The sequence below is a fragment of the Pongo abelii genome, chromosome 7, assembly GCF_028885655.2.
Source record: "Pongo abelii isolate AG06213 chromosome 7, NHGRI_mPonAbe1-v2.0_pri, whole genome shotgun sequence".
NCBI lineage: Eukaryota > Metazoa > Chordata > Mammalia > Primates > Hominidae > Pongo > Pongo abelii.
Genome location: NC_071992.2, coordinates 110,432,706 through 110,448,029, shown reverse-complemented (window position 1 = coordinate 110,448,029; position 15,324 = coordinate 110,432,706). Strand labels below are relative to the sequence as shown.

General features: G+C 41.5%; 1 protein-coding gene across 2 annotated transcripts in view; it reads left to right on the top strand.

Annotated features, from left to right (window-relative positions):
* Positions 1-11,334: 11,334 nt before the first annotated feature.
* VIRMA (vir like m6A methyltransferase associated) overlaps positions 11,335-15,324 on the top strand; it is a 64,817-nt gene continuing 60,827 nt past the window's right edge. The window contains exon 1 of one of the 2 annotated variants that reach the window (XM_024251247.3): positions 11,335-11,468. In XM_024251247.3, coding sequence (XP_024107015.3) covers positions 11,406-11,468 — 63 coding nt within the window. In that variant the 5' untranslated portion in view covers positions 11,335-11,405. The remainder of the gene's footprint in view (positions 11,469-15,324) is intronic. The other variant, XM_009243959.4, reaches the window with a different exon arrangement.

Here is a 15,324-nt window from a genome sequence, read left to right as displayed (position 1 = left end):
TTGTCTTGTGGAGGTGCAAGCACTGTGGACTCAAAAGTGGGGAGCCTCTCTCCCTGGTAAGGGGAGGGCACCACTGGGATCACTGGTGCCATCTCCTGCAATGGATCTTCTGATGTTGGGTCGAACAGAACTTCAGGAGTTGATTTCCCTTGGCGGGTGGAGCGGGATCCTTCCTTGACTCTCTGTCCCTTTGCTACTAGCACTGCTGCTGCCTGCCCTCTTAGCTACTGTGGGGGGTCTAGCACCAGCTGTTACCAAGTGTCTATGTATGGAAACTGGTCTGAGTGTCCTGACTTACCAGTTACCTTGTGCCATACCTTAGAAACAAGGGACCTGTCCAGGCTTCCTTCTGATGGCCATCCCACTCCTAATGTTGGCCAATCTATTTCACACAAAGCTCTAAGTTTCCCTGGTGTCACAGTAACCCCATAGTCCCCATTAAATCTCTTCTTAAAATTTTTCAACATAGTTCCTAGAGGAGTAGGCTTATTTTGTGTTTGACCCATGTTTCCTCAAGACAAAACACCAAGCTCACACCACACGCACACCACAAAACAAAGAATGGGTAAAAAGGGCACACACACACTTTTTCAGTTTTCACCAAACCAGAATCAAAACCAAAATCAGAGTATCCAGAAATCCAAGCCAGGTCAAACCAAAACCAAAGTATCAAGCAATTCAAGTCAAGTCAAAAACAAAAACCAAAGTGCCAGTACAGGCACGCCGTGGGTGATCAGGCCACGCTTCCACTCAAATGGAGTGGGCAAGTTCCGAAGACCAGTCTTACCAAGTTTCAAATGTCCGGACTCCAAGTGCCTGTTCCTTCCCGGTGTTCAGCCACTGCGTTGATCCTCCACGGGGGCCTACCACGCACTGCTCTGACGAGGTGTTCCTGGGAGCGCTCTCAGGATCCGCATCGCTCAAGCTGGCCGGAGTCCCCCGCAGGGATGCTCCACAGGGCAGGCCTAAGCCGCCTAAGGGGCTGCCTCGACTGTCCGTCAATTACCTCGCTTCCCGGTCAGGGAACCAAGAAATGTAGCAGGACGAGTCGCAGACAAAACTCCTCAGACACCAGATTAAAGAAGGAAGAGGTTTTTTATTTGGCCGGGAGCATCGGCAGACTCGTGTCTTAAGAGCCAAGCTCTCTGAAAAAGAAACTCCTAGCCCTTTTAAGAGCTTACAGCTCTAAGGGGTCTACGTGAAAAAGTCATAATAGATCAAGTAAGCATGAGAAACGTGACTGGGGGCTACATACATCAGCTAACAGAACAAAAAGTTTTACAGTGCTTTCTCATACAATGTCTGGAATTTACAGATAACACCAGTAGTTTTGGTCAGGGGTTATTATTATTATTTTAGCCACCAGGGCCAGGTGGTGCCAAGGTCATCTAGCTATTTATCTTACTTCTGTTTCTTTCCAACTTTTTGCTTTCTCCCTTTTTCTCCTGTCTTATAAACTAGGGAAAAGGGGAGGTTGGGGAGAAACTGAGAAGGACAACAGGAGAAGTGGTAGCCTCATACCATAATTTGTGTCTTTATATTTAAGGTGCATTTCTTGTAGATAGCATATAGTTGGGTCTTATTTTTATTTTTATTTTTTTCTGGAGATGGGGTCTCATTCTGTCACCCAGGCTGGAGTGCAGTGGCATGATCTTGGCTCACCGCAACCTCCGCCTTCTGGATTCAAGTGATTCTCCAGCCTCAGCCTCCTGGGTAGCCAGGACCAAAGGTGCACACCACTACATCAGGCTAATTATTTATATTATTTGTAGAGAAAAGGTCTTGCTATGTTGTCAAGGCTGGTCTTGCACTCCTGGGCTCAAGCAATCCTCTTGCCTCGGTCCCCCAAAGTGCTGGTATTACAGACATGAGTCACCATTCCTGATGGTTCTTACCTTTTTAAAAGTTAATAGGTTTTACTTTTTAGAGCAGTTTCTTTTTCTTAGAGACAAGGTCTTGCTTGGATGGATAAACTATATTATATCTAGACAGTTTTACTCAGCAATAAAAACAAATGAGCTATCAAGGCATGAAAATACACAGAGGAACCTCAAATGTGTATTACTTAGGGAAAAAAGCTGATCTGAAATGGATCCATACTGCATGATTCTAATTATATTACATTCTGAAAAAGGCAAACTATATAAACAGTAAAAAGATCAGTGGTTGTGAGGACAGAGGGAGAGATAAAAAGGTGCAGCACAAGGAATTTTTAGGACAGTGAAACTATTCTGTATTAGACTGTAAGGGCAGATACATGGCATTATATATTTGTCTAAACTGTACAACACTAAAAGTAAATCCTAATGTAAACTATGGACTTTATTTAATAATAATGTATCACTACTGGTTCATCAATTGTAGTAAAAGTACCAAGCTATTGCAAGACAATAATAGAGGAATCTTTAAATGGGGAAAGAGAGAGTATATGGGAACTCTCTGCACTATCTGCTCAATTTTTTATACAGTAAAACTGTCAGAAGTGTTTAAACTAAAGAGATTCCATCTTGTATATAGGCTGGGTGAAATGAGGCTGAGACCCAATGGGCTGCATTCCCAGATGGTTAGGGATTCTAAGTCACAGAATAAGACAGGAGGTCAGCACAAGATACAGATCATAAAGACCTTGCTGATAAAACGGGTTGCAGTAAAGAAGCCGGCTAAAACTCACCAATACCAAGATGGTGACAAGAGTGACTTCTGGTTGTCCTCACTGCTATACTCCCACCAGCACCATGACAGTTTACAAATGTCATGGCAACGTCAGGAAGTTGCCCTATATGGTGTAAAAAGGGGAGGCAAGAATAATCCACCTCTTGTTTAGTGTATAATCAAGAAATAAACATAAAAATGGGCAACCAGCAGCCCTTGGGGCTGATCTGTCTATGGAGTAGTCATTCTTTTATTCCTCTACTTTCTTAATAAACTTGCTTTCACTTCTATCTATGGACTTATCCTGAATTATTTCTTGCAAGAGATCCAAGAACCCTCTCTTGGGGTCTAGATCGGGATCACTTTCTGGTAACAAAACTGCTCTAAACTTAGTCTATTAATTTTAAATAGCTAACTCACACTACTCTTGGGTCAAAAAGGATATCAGGAAGACCAAGGAAGATGGGAGACAGGAGACAGGGCTGATGTGCAGCTCCCACTTGGATGGACAGAACAGCGTATGAAGACTCACACCATGGACATTTGCTCCAGGAACCACTGCAGAAGTGAACCAGGAAAACCAAAAGAAATCACAGATCCTTTGAAAGAAGTGGCAGGCTGCTGCCAATTCTTCAAGACTGGTGAAAAACTGTGAGTTCCCAAAGTATGAGAGGTAGAAAACCTGCCTCTGAACACACATCCCCACTGGGGAACCCAAAAATCCAGGTTATGGAAGAGGGATTTAACCTTACCTAGAGCTGAAACAGATTTAGCGCGAAATATAAAAGTAGAAGCAGCAGTGGGAAGAGCCAAGTAGGCACTGCCATTCTCCAGTTCAAGCCCAGGGAAGCCATCCCTGACTATATCTCATAGGTGCCCTCGGGGAAAGCAGCTGATGGAATTCGGGAGGGGTCACAGGGTGAAAGAAGCTTCTAAATGAACTCTGTAATAATTTTGACTGGGTGTGAACTCTCTTGAGCAGAATCCAGGGGCAAACGAAAACTGCTGCAGATAGGAGAGTAGGAGTTATGGTGGAGAGTGTGGGCAGGTGGGGTGAGGCATGGCTTGAAAGCCATACTTGCTTTCTCAGTGGGGAAACTTACAGCCTGGGGCTAGGTCTGACTCTTGCCTGAAGGCTGCCTGGAGATAAAGTTGGTGCTGTTAGCAGGGACACAGTAGAAATAAGACTGGCCCCGTCAACTGCGTGGGAGCTGGGTGAGGCCTATCACACTGGTTTTCTCCCACTTCCCTGGCGACAGAGACAGCCATAATCCCCTCTGGAACATAACCCCATTGGCCCTATTCTATTCATCTAGCATGATGAATAGAACAGTACTTCACCTCTCAGTACTAATGTTGAATGTAAATAGCCTAAATGCCCCACTTAAAAGATACAGAATGGTAGAATGGATAAAAATTCACCAACCAAGTATCTGCTATCTTCAAGAGACTCATCCAACACATAAGGACTCACATAAACTTAAGGTAAAGGGGTGGAAAAAGATATTCCATGCAAATGGAAACCAAAAACAAGCAGGAGTAGCTATTCTCATATCAGACAAAAAAGATTTTAAAGCAACAGCAGTTAAAAAAAAGACAAAGAGGGACATTATGTAATGATAAAATGATTAGTCCAACAGGAAAATATCATAATCCTAAATATATATGCACCTAACATTGGAGCTCCCAAATTCATAAAACAATTATGACTAGACCTAAGAAATGAGACAGACAGCAACACAGTAATAGTGGGGGACTTCAATACTCCACTGATAACATTAGACAGGTCATGAAGACAGAAAGTCAACAAAGAAACAATGGACTTAAACTATACCCTAGAACAAATAAGATTTAACAGATATTTACAGAACATTCTATCCAACAACTTCAGAATATATGTTGTTTTCATCGGTACATAGAACATTGTCCAAGAGAGACCATATGATAGACCACAAAACAAGTTTCAATAAATTTAAGAAAATTGAAATTATATCAGTACCCTCACAGACCACAGTGAAATAAAATTGGAAATTAACTCCAAAAGGAACCCTCAAAACTATACAAATACATGGAAATTAAATAACCTGCTCCTGAATGGTCTTTGGGTCAACAGTGAAATCAAGATGGAAATTAAAAAATTATTTGAATGATAATAGTGATGCAACTTATCAAAAACTCTGGGACACAGCAAAAGTGGTGCTAAGAGGAAAATTCATAGCATTGAATGCCTACATCAAAAAGTGTGAAAGAGTACAAATAGACAATCTAAGGTCACACCTCAAATAACTACAGAAACAAGAACAAACCAAACTCAAACCCAGCAGAAGAAAAGAAATAACAAAGATCAGAGCCAAATTAAATAAGATTGAAACAAATAAATATAAAAGATAAATGAAACAAAAAGCTGGCTCTTTCAAAAGAGACCGTTAGTGAGATTAACCAAGAAAAGAAGAGAGAAGATCCACATAAGTTCAATTAGAAATGAAACAGGAAGTATTACAACTAATACCACAGAAATACAAAAGATCATTCAAGGCTACTATGAACATCTTTACACACACAAACTAGAAAATCTAGAAGAGGTGGATACATTCCTGCAAATATACAGCCCTCCTGGATTAAATAAAAAAGAAACAGAAATTCTGAACAGACCAGTAACAAGTAGTGAGATTAAAACAGTAATTTAAAAATTGCCAACGAAAAAAAAGTCCAGGACCATGTGGATTCACAGCTGAATTCTATCAGACATTCAAAGAAGAGCTGGTACCAATCCTACTGAAACCATTCCAAAAAATAGAGAAAGAGGGAATCCTCCCTGAATCATTCTATGAAGCCAGTATCACCCTTATACCAAAACCTGGAAAGGATATAACAAAAAAAGAAAACTACAGACCAATATCCCTGGTGAACACAGATGCAAAAATCCTCAACAAAATACTAGCTAACCAAATCCAACAACATATCAAAAAGATAATCCACCACAATCAAATTGGGTTTCATATCAGGGATGCAGGGATAGTTTACCATATGCAAGTCAATAAATGTGATACATCATACAAACAGTATTAAAAACAAAAATCATTATTATCTCAACAGATAACAATGGGTATAGTTTAATAATAGGGTATAGTTTAAGTCCATTGTCAGGTGCAGAAAAAGCACCTGACAAAATCCAGCCTCCATTTATGATTAGAACCCTCAGCAAAATCATTATAGAAGGGACATACCTCAAGGTAATAAAAGCCATCTATGACAAACCCACAGCCAACATTACACTGAATGGGGAAAAGTTGAAAGCATTCCCACAGCAAAGTGGAACAAGATAAGGATGCCCACTTTCACCACTTCTATTCAACATAGTACTGGAAGTCCTAGCCAGAGCAATCAGATGAGAAAGAAATAAAGGGCATTTTAATCAGTAAAGAGAAAGTCAAACTGTTGCTGTTTGCTGATGATATGATTGTATACCTAGAAAACCCTAAAAACTCATCCAAAAAGCTCCTAAATCTGACAGGATACACAATCAATGTACACAAATCAGTAGCACTGCTTTACATCAACAATGACCAAGCTGAGAATCAAATCAAGAACTCAACCTCTTTTACAGCATCTGCAAAAAAAAAAAAAAATACTTAGAAATATACCTAACCAAGGAGGTGAAAGATCTCTACAACAAAAACTACAAAACACTGTTGAAAGAAATAATAGATGACACAAACAAATGGAAACACATCCCACACTCATGGATGGGAAGAATTTTATTTTAATTAATTAATTAATTAATTTTTTGAGGAGTCTTACTCCGTCACATAGGCTGGAGTGCAATGGCACAATCTCAGCTCACTGCAACCTCTGCTTCCTGGGTTCAAGCAATTCTCCCGCCTCAGCCTCTCAAGTAGCTGGGACTACAGGCACATGCCACCACGCCTGGCTAATTTTTGTATTTTTAGTAGAGATGGGGTTTTGCCATGTTGGCCAGGCTGGTCTTGAACTCCTGACCTCAAGTGATCTGCCCGCCTCAGCCTTCCAAAGTGCTGGGATTACAGGCGTATGCCACTGCGCCTGGGCTGGAATTTTAATGTAGGAGTTAAAAAGAAATTATTTAGGCAGATAGTGAGGGTGAGGAAGTCCTCAGTAAGGTTTTCCTTTTAATGAAAAGCAGCCCCCAAATCATCTTGTTTCTAACAAAGAGCAGCCTGTAAAATGGAGCTGCACACATGTACAAGCAAGCTGGAAGCTTGCATGGGTGAATGCCAGCAGTTGTGCCAATAGGAAAAGGCCACCTGGGACTAAGCATGTTCAAAATGGTGGCTCCATCTTCCCTTTTCTTTTCCAACTGTGTGTGCAGTAGGGAGCAGACAACATGGTACTGACCAAGTGGAAAGCCTATTTGCATAATAAGATTAGGGTAGGGCAGCCAGCTTCCTTGCACACTATGTAAACATCACACCTGGTCCAACCAATCTGTGGGCCCTATGTAAATCAGACACTGCCTCCTCAAGCCTGTCTATAAAATCTGGTGCACTCCCCCGTGGGCTAGAATTCCCATTAGGGAGCTGCCCCCATGTCTGTCTGTCTGTCTCTCTCTCTCTCTCCCTCCCCCCCTTCAAGAGAGGGAGCTGTTCTCCTTTCTCTTTCTTGTGCTATTAAACCTCACTTCATGTGTGTATCCACGTCCTCGATTCCCTTGGTGTGAGACCACAAGCCTTGGGTATTACCCCAGACAATGATGCTGCTTCAGAATCAATATTGTGAAAATGACAATACTGCCAAAAGCAATCTATAAATTCAATGCAATTTGCATTCAAACACCATCATCATTCTTCACAGAACTTGAAAAAAAAAATCCTAAAATTCATATGGAACAAAAAAAGACCCCAGATAGCCAAAGCAAGACTAAGCAAAAGAACAAATCTGGAGGCATCACACTCTCTGAATTCAAACTATACACTATACTACAAGGCTATAGTTACCAAAACAGCATGGTACTGGTATAAAAGTAGGCAGGTGAATCAGTGCAACATAATAGAAAACCCAGAAACAAAGCCAAATATTTACAGCCAACTGATCTTTGACAAAGCATACAAAAACATAAAGTGGGGAAAGGACACCCTATTCAACAAATGGTGCTGGGATGATTGGCAAGCCACATGTAGAAGAAGGAAACTGGATCCCCATCTGTCAACTGATACAAAAATCAACTCACAATGGATCAAAGACTTAAATCTGAGACCTGAAACTATAAAAATTCTAGACGATAACATAGGAAAAACTCTTGTAGACACTGGCTTAGGCAAAGAGTTCATGACCAATAATCCAAAAGCAAATGCAACAAAAAAAAAAGGTAAATAGATGGGACCTAATTAAATTAAAAAGCTTCTGCACAGCAAAAGAAATAATCAGCAGAGTAAACAGACAATCCATTGAGTGGGAGAAAAATCTTCACAAACTACGTATCCAACAAATGGCTAATATCCAGAATCTACAAAGAACTCAAACAAATCAGCAAGAAAAAATAATCCCATCAAAAAGTGGGCAAAGGACATGAATAGACAATTCTTAAAAGAAAATATACAAATCCGCCGGACACAGTGGCTAACACCTATAATCCCAGCACTTTGGGAGGCCGAGGCAAGTATTGTCTGAGGTCAGGAGTTCAAGACTAGCCTGGCTAACAGGGTGAAACCCCATCTCTACTAAAAATACAAAAATTAGCTGGGGGTGGTGGTTCATGCCTGTAGTCCCAGCTACTCAGGAGGCTGAGGCAGGAAAATTGCTTCAACCAGGGAGGCAGAGGGTGCAGTCAGCCAAGATCGAGTCACTGCATTCCAGCCTGCACAACACAGCGAGACTCCGTCTCAAAAAAAAAAAAAAAAAAAAAAAGAAAAAAAAAATAAATTGCCAATAAAGAAATGAAAAAATGCTCAACATCATTAATTATCAGGGAAATGCCAATCAAAACCACAATTAGATACCACCTTACTCCTGCAAGAATGGCCATAATTAAAAAATAAAAAAAAAACAGATGTTGGCATGGATGTGGTGAAAGGGGAACATTTTTACACTGCTGGTGGGAATGTAAACCAGTACAACCACTATGGAAAACAGTACGTAGATTCCTTAAAGAACTAATAGTAGTACTACCATTTGATCCAATAATCCCACTACTGGGTATCTACTCAAAGGAAAAGAAGTCATTATATGAAAAAGACACTTGCACACACGTTTATAGCAACACAGCTCACAGTTGCCAAAATACAGAACCAGCCTGAATGCCCCATCGACCAACGAGTGGATAAAGAAAATGTGGTGTATATATATATATGGGAATACTACTAACTCAACAACAAAAAGGAACAAAATAATGGCATTCACAGCAATCTGGATGGAGCTGGAGACCATCATTCTAAGTGAAGCAACTCAGGAATGGAAAACAAAACATGGTATATTCTCACTATTGAGCAGGAGCTAAGCTATGAGGATGCAAACTCATAAGAATGATATAGTGGACTTTGGGGCCTGGCGGCGGGGAAGGGCGGGCAAGGGAGTGAGGGATAAAAGACTACATACACACTGGATACAGTATACACTGCTCAGGTGATGGGTGCACCAAAACCTTAGAGATCACCACTAAAGAACTTTTCCATGCAACCAAACATCACCTGTTCCCTCAACACTGTTGAAATAAAAATAAAAATGTAAAAAAAAAAAGGATATCAATGCTAAGAAAATCAGACTGTAAAAATGACAACAATAAAAGCACTATATACTTCACTGGTTAAGGGAGAGCTTAGGGGAAAATTTATATACAAAAATACATATAGTAATAAATAAGAAATATGAATAAAAATAAACATCAGTGGTAGAAATTAGAAAGAGAACAGCATACAAGCCTAAACACAGAAGAAGGGGTGGGGAACGGTGGCTCACGCCTATAATCACAGCACTTTGGGAGGCTGAGGCAGGAGGATTGCTTGAAGCCAAGAGTTTGAGACCAGGCTGGGCAACAAAGCAAGACCCTGTTTCTTAAAAAAAAAAAAAAAAAAAAAAAGGCAAGAATCAGAAAACAGAAAAATATTAGAAGCAATAAATATCAATGCAAGAACAAATAATAAAAGATAAACTATAGTTAGCTAATAGAGGAAACTGGATGGCTGAGGAAGGATGTGGATAGGAGATTTACTTTAGAAATTCATTTATTATAAAATATTTCAGACATACCAGAAGGTACAAACAATAATGTAAGGCATGCTTGTGAAATTAACATTAACCTAAATAACAAAACATTACCAAGGCATGTGAAGCCTTTCTGTTCTTCTCCATTACATCTCCCCCCAGTTTACCACTATCTTGAAATTTTAGTTACTCCAATGCGTGACTTTATAATTTCATGACATATGTACACTCCTAAAATTTTATATTCTTTTGCACGTTTTTAATTATATAGATGTTATTTTACATTAATATTTTTTATTTCCTTTTCTAAGAGATGGGTGTCCCCACTGGCCTCCAACTCCTGGGCTTAAGAGATTCTCCTGTCTCAGCTTCCCGAGAAGTTGGGACCACAGGAACACGCCACCGCACCCGGCTTGCGATGAGGGGAGTTAAACTTGTTTTGTTTTGGTTTGTGTCTTTTTTTTTTTCTTTTTGTGAATAACGGGGTCTCGCTATATTGCCCAGGCAGTTCTCCAACTCCTGGGCTCAAGCGATCCTCCCGCTTCATCCTCCCTAAGTGCTGGGATTACAGGCGTGAGCCAAAGCGCCCACCAACCCCGTTTTTTGGGTTTTTCATGCTAGTAAATATAGCACTGGTTCATTCTTCGTACCTACTATATACTATTATATAAATACGCCACTGTTTACTTATTATTTCTGTCAATGGCACTTATGTTTCCTGCTCTTTTGCAACTTACAAAGTTTGCTATGAATATTCTTGTATTTGTAGATACGTGGGCGAGAATTTTCCTAGAAGAGTGGTAGGCACATATAATTTTACACGCTATTTCCTAGTTGCTCTGCTAAGGGTTTGTGCCATTTAGACTACCAAACCCGCTGTGTTTATCTCGTTGCTCCAAAGTTCATCAACACCCGACAGAGAGGCTTACTTTTCATTCTGCCTCCTGTTTTACTGTTCATGGTACTTCACGTTATACAATTCCTCGAATTTTATTTCAATTACTCCTCACAATCAGCCTGTGGGTTAGGTACGATTTTTCACATTTTACAGATAAGAAAACAAAGAATCTCTTCGTTTTTTGAAACAACAGTTTTTCTTCTATTTAAATCAATGTCTTACTTTTCAACCTCGCTCACTGTTATCTTTTTGCTCCCAGCGCTGGAAAAAGTGGGACATCCCCTTCGGTGGGTGTACGGGGTTGGTATCCAAAGTTGGCAGCTTTCCCTCCCCCTCCTCCACCCTCTCCAAAACCCCGTCTCCGCACTTCGCCACCCGGTGACCGCTGTGGCTCTGTAACACGGCGGAACGACAGGGTTTGAACCACTGGAGACCCCGTAGTCACCATCTCGCTTTCCCTCTGCACCCCGTCTGCGTTCTAGGGGGCGCCCTCCGCCGCGCTGGAAAAGGCGGGGCCGGCAACTTCGGGCAACAAGATGCGTTGGGATAGGCCGAGGTTTGCGGCGCTAGTGCTTCGGTCACCGGAAGTCCCGCTGTTTCTCCCTCTCCTGAGTCGCTGTCGCCGAGGCTGGAGCGCTGCCCCGGAAGTCCTCCCCCCTGTTCCCCGCCCGCGGCAAACATGGCGGTGGACTCGGCGATGGAGCTGCTATTTTTAGATACTTTTAAACACCCGAGCGCTGAGGTAAGGCTTGGCGACTTGATTCTGACGCTGCTTCTCGACTTGGGACTTTTACAAAAAAACCGTTAGGCGTTCTCGACTTTTCCTTCTGCAGATTGCTTCTTTAATTTCTCGCTTACACACAGACACCCTCCCCCGAGCTGTGTGAGCATCGCGTCTGAGGGAGGGCTGCAGCAGCCCCTTCATTTCCTTGCTTTAACTTGGGCCCTCCATGTCTTTGGTCGAGTTGGCTTTTCTGCTTGCATGGCTTTATTTTTTATTTTTCCTGTCAGGTTTGGGTCTTGAGAAGGATCAGGATTCTCAGGTTTACCTCAGATGGCGTTTGGGAGGGGTCTTGGTTTGACAGTAGTGTTTGACAGTAGTGCCGGAGTCTGAGCAGCTTACGTTGGCTTCGTGGTTTCCGAATCACGATGTTTCTAAATCCTTTCTCTTTGGCCTCTTTTCTGTCGGGAGTTATGTTCCCCAGTTGTGACACTCATTCGGTTTAGGATTACGGTGCTCTCCAGTTTGGCCTGAAACTTTAATACTTGTCTCTCGGAGAGATTTCAGACATTAGGAATGAGATGCATTCACGGAGAATACTTGCGAAGAGGGGAGAGTTGAGAGAATTATAGTTAAACTCATCAGCAGACATGTCTTTTGAGGGCGGGGATGGAATGTTGTGGAGTAATATTTCTGTACAAAACTACTTGAACGCCCCTGAATGTACAATTGGCCCTGCAATATGTAGATTAAACATAGCTGGTTAACTAAAGATTCCTGAAAGCAGACCAAAAATGAACTTGAATGAAGTCTACAGAGAAATTGTTAAAAAAAAAAAAACGAACTTCACGTTTCTCTGTCTTAATGTAAGCTTAGTTTAGAGAACTGTTCTTTCTTTGGAGATTTTTTTTTCCTTTTATCAGGTGTGCTCTTGTATCAAGCTTTTTGAGGACAGATATAATTTCTCTTTTTCTCAGCTGTATCTCCAGTGTTTAGGACAGTATTAGCAAAATGTAGGTGCTCAATAAATAGTTGAATGGAAAATGTTTAAAATGTTCTTTCTTTTATGAGATAGTAATGATAGTGGGTAGTGATTGTATCATAATGCTTTACTTGGCAAAATAAAAAGTTGACAGCTGTGATCTAATTTAACCAATGGTTTATAGGTTTGTAAAAGTCAAAAGTTGGAGAACTTTGAGTTAGCATTTCTTACTAACAATTAATTTATGGTCTCACATTTAATGTGGGTCAGTTAGCACTGTTTGTTCAATGACTATATTTCTCTGACATTCCAGCCAAGATTTAGAAAACCCTCAATGGAGGCAGTAGTTGGATCAGAACAAACTTATCATGCTTATAGAAATAGAGAACAGTTAAAACCGAAAGAGCCTGGCGCAGTGGCTCATGCCTGTAATCTCAGCGTTTTGGGAGGCGGAAGCAGAAGGATTGCTTGAGTCCAGGAGTTTGAGACCAGCCTAGGCAACATAGTGGAACCCCTGTCTGTACAAAAGAAAATTAACTAGTTGTGGTGGCTTGATCCTGTTGCCCCAGCTACTCGGGAGGCTGAAGTGGAAGGTTCATTTGAGCCTGGGAGGTCAAGGCTGCAGTGAGCTAAGATCACACCACTGCGCTCCAGCCTGAGGAACAGAGTGAGACCCTGTCTCGAAAGGAAAAAAGAGAGAAAAAGAAAGAGAAAAAGAAAAAAGAGAAAGAGGCAAGTGATGAATTAGTTTAGTACTATTCTAGTTTAGGAAAATTGGCCTTCATTAGTTCATCATATATTTAATTTATTCTTTTATTCATTCTTAGGTAAACATTGAGTACCTTGAGAGCATAGGGCAGATGGTAAATGCCTTCTTCTGGGGTGATTGGGGAAGGCTAAGCAGAGATCACATTTAAATCAAGTCTTGAAGGAGGAAGTAGGGGTTTGTAGGTGATACGAAATATTGAAATGTTTGTTTTCAAGAAGTTATAACTCAGTATTGGAGATTAGATCCACAAAATTGTCATTTGAGTTAGAATGTGATGATCGCATAAAGAAGCACAGTGTGAATTCGTTGGGGTTTATCATCTTTGTTTACAAAATGCCCATCAGTGTCTGACGTATTAGAACTAGCTCCCTTTGTGGGTATAAATAAAAGATACATGATTTCAGAAGAGGCAGAGATAACTTTTCATTTGAGTGTATCAGGAAAGACTTCATCAAGGTGTTTGGCTTATGAACTTGGTCTTTGGTGAAAGGGGCAATATTTCACAGTTGTAGTTTGGAAAGGAGGGCATTCTACTGGGGTAGTCAGTCGTCTATTAGGGTATGCTTGAAGTAGCAGTGTGAAGTGGCACCCAAAGCAGTTAAAAGAGAGATCATGGAGCTCCTTGAATGCTCTACAAGGAATTACAGACTTTAAGCCAGGCGCAGTGGCTCACGCCTGTAATCCCAGCACTTTGGTGAGGCTGAGGCGGGTGGATTGCCTGACGTCAGGAGTTCGACACTAGCCTGGGTAACATGGTGAAACCCCGTCTCTACTAAAATACAAAAAATTAGCTGGGCGTGGCGGTGTGCATCTATAGTCCCAGCTACTCGGAAGGCTGAGGCAGGAGAATTGCTAGAACCCGGGAGGAGGAGGTTGCTGTGAGCCAAGATCATGCCACTGCACTCCAGCCTGTGCGACAGAGCAAGACTCTGTCTTTTAAAATAAATAAATAAATAAATAAATAAATAAATAAATGAAAATTATGGACTTTATTTTGTAGGAAATGGGTAGTTTTTGAGCAGGCAAATCATACAATTAGTAAGATACATTAGGTAGATTACTAGATCAATAATACTTAAAATGGTTCAGAGAAGGCCAGGCGCGGTGGCTCATGCCTGTAATCCCAGCACTGGGAGGCCGAGGAGGGCGGATCACGAGGTCAGGAGATCGAGACTATCCTGGCTAACATGGTGAAACCCCGTCTGTACTAAAAATACAAAAAAAATAGCCGAGCGTGGTGGCGGGTGCCTGTAGTCCCAGCTACTTAGGAGGCTGAGGCCGGAGAATGGCGTGAACCCGGGAGGCAGAGCTTGCAGTAAGCCGAGATTGTGCCACTGCACTCCAGCCTGAGCGACAGAGCGAGACTCCGTCTCAAAAAAAAAAAAAAAAATGTTCAGAGAAAATAGAGGTGAGGTGACAAAATCAGGGAGAAGAAGTAAGATGTTATGAAAACCTGAGTTAGCCAATGGGCAGTAAGCATTGTTTAACATTTATTGAATGCTTAATTTGTGCCAGACACAGTGGGCTTTGATAACTTAAGTAAATCATCTCTGGTCCTTCCATCAGTTTTTTGTTTTTTTTTTTTTAAGACTAGATCTTGCTCTGTCACCCAAGCTGGAGTGCAGTGGTGCGATCACAGCTCACTGCAATTTCTCCCACCAGGGCTCAATCGATCCTTCCATCTCAGCCTCCCGAGTAGCTGGGACTACACTTGTGCACCAACACGCCTGGCTAATTTTCGTATTTTTTTGTAGAGATGGTGTTTTGCCATGTTTCCCAGGCTGGTCTTGAATTCCTGAGCTCAAGCGATTCTCCCACCACAGCCTCCCAAAGTGCGAAGATTACAGGCGTGAGCCACTGCAGGGCCCACGCTTAGTTTTCAAAGGTAGTCATCTACATTTTATAGATAAGGAAACAGCCTGAGAGATTAGGTGACTTTCCTAAAATAGCATAGCTAGATTAAGATCCACCATCACACATTTTTCTGGCTCTAAAGCAGTGCTATGCTGTGTCCCAGTGGAACTACATAGGAGAGGATTTATACAAGTTTTGGATATATACAAATTTCAAGTATAGAATTGACAGGATGGCAACTGATTGTGTGAAGGAGATAGGGTAGTTAAAAA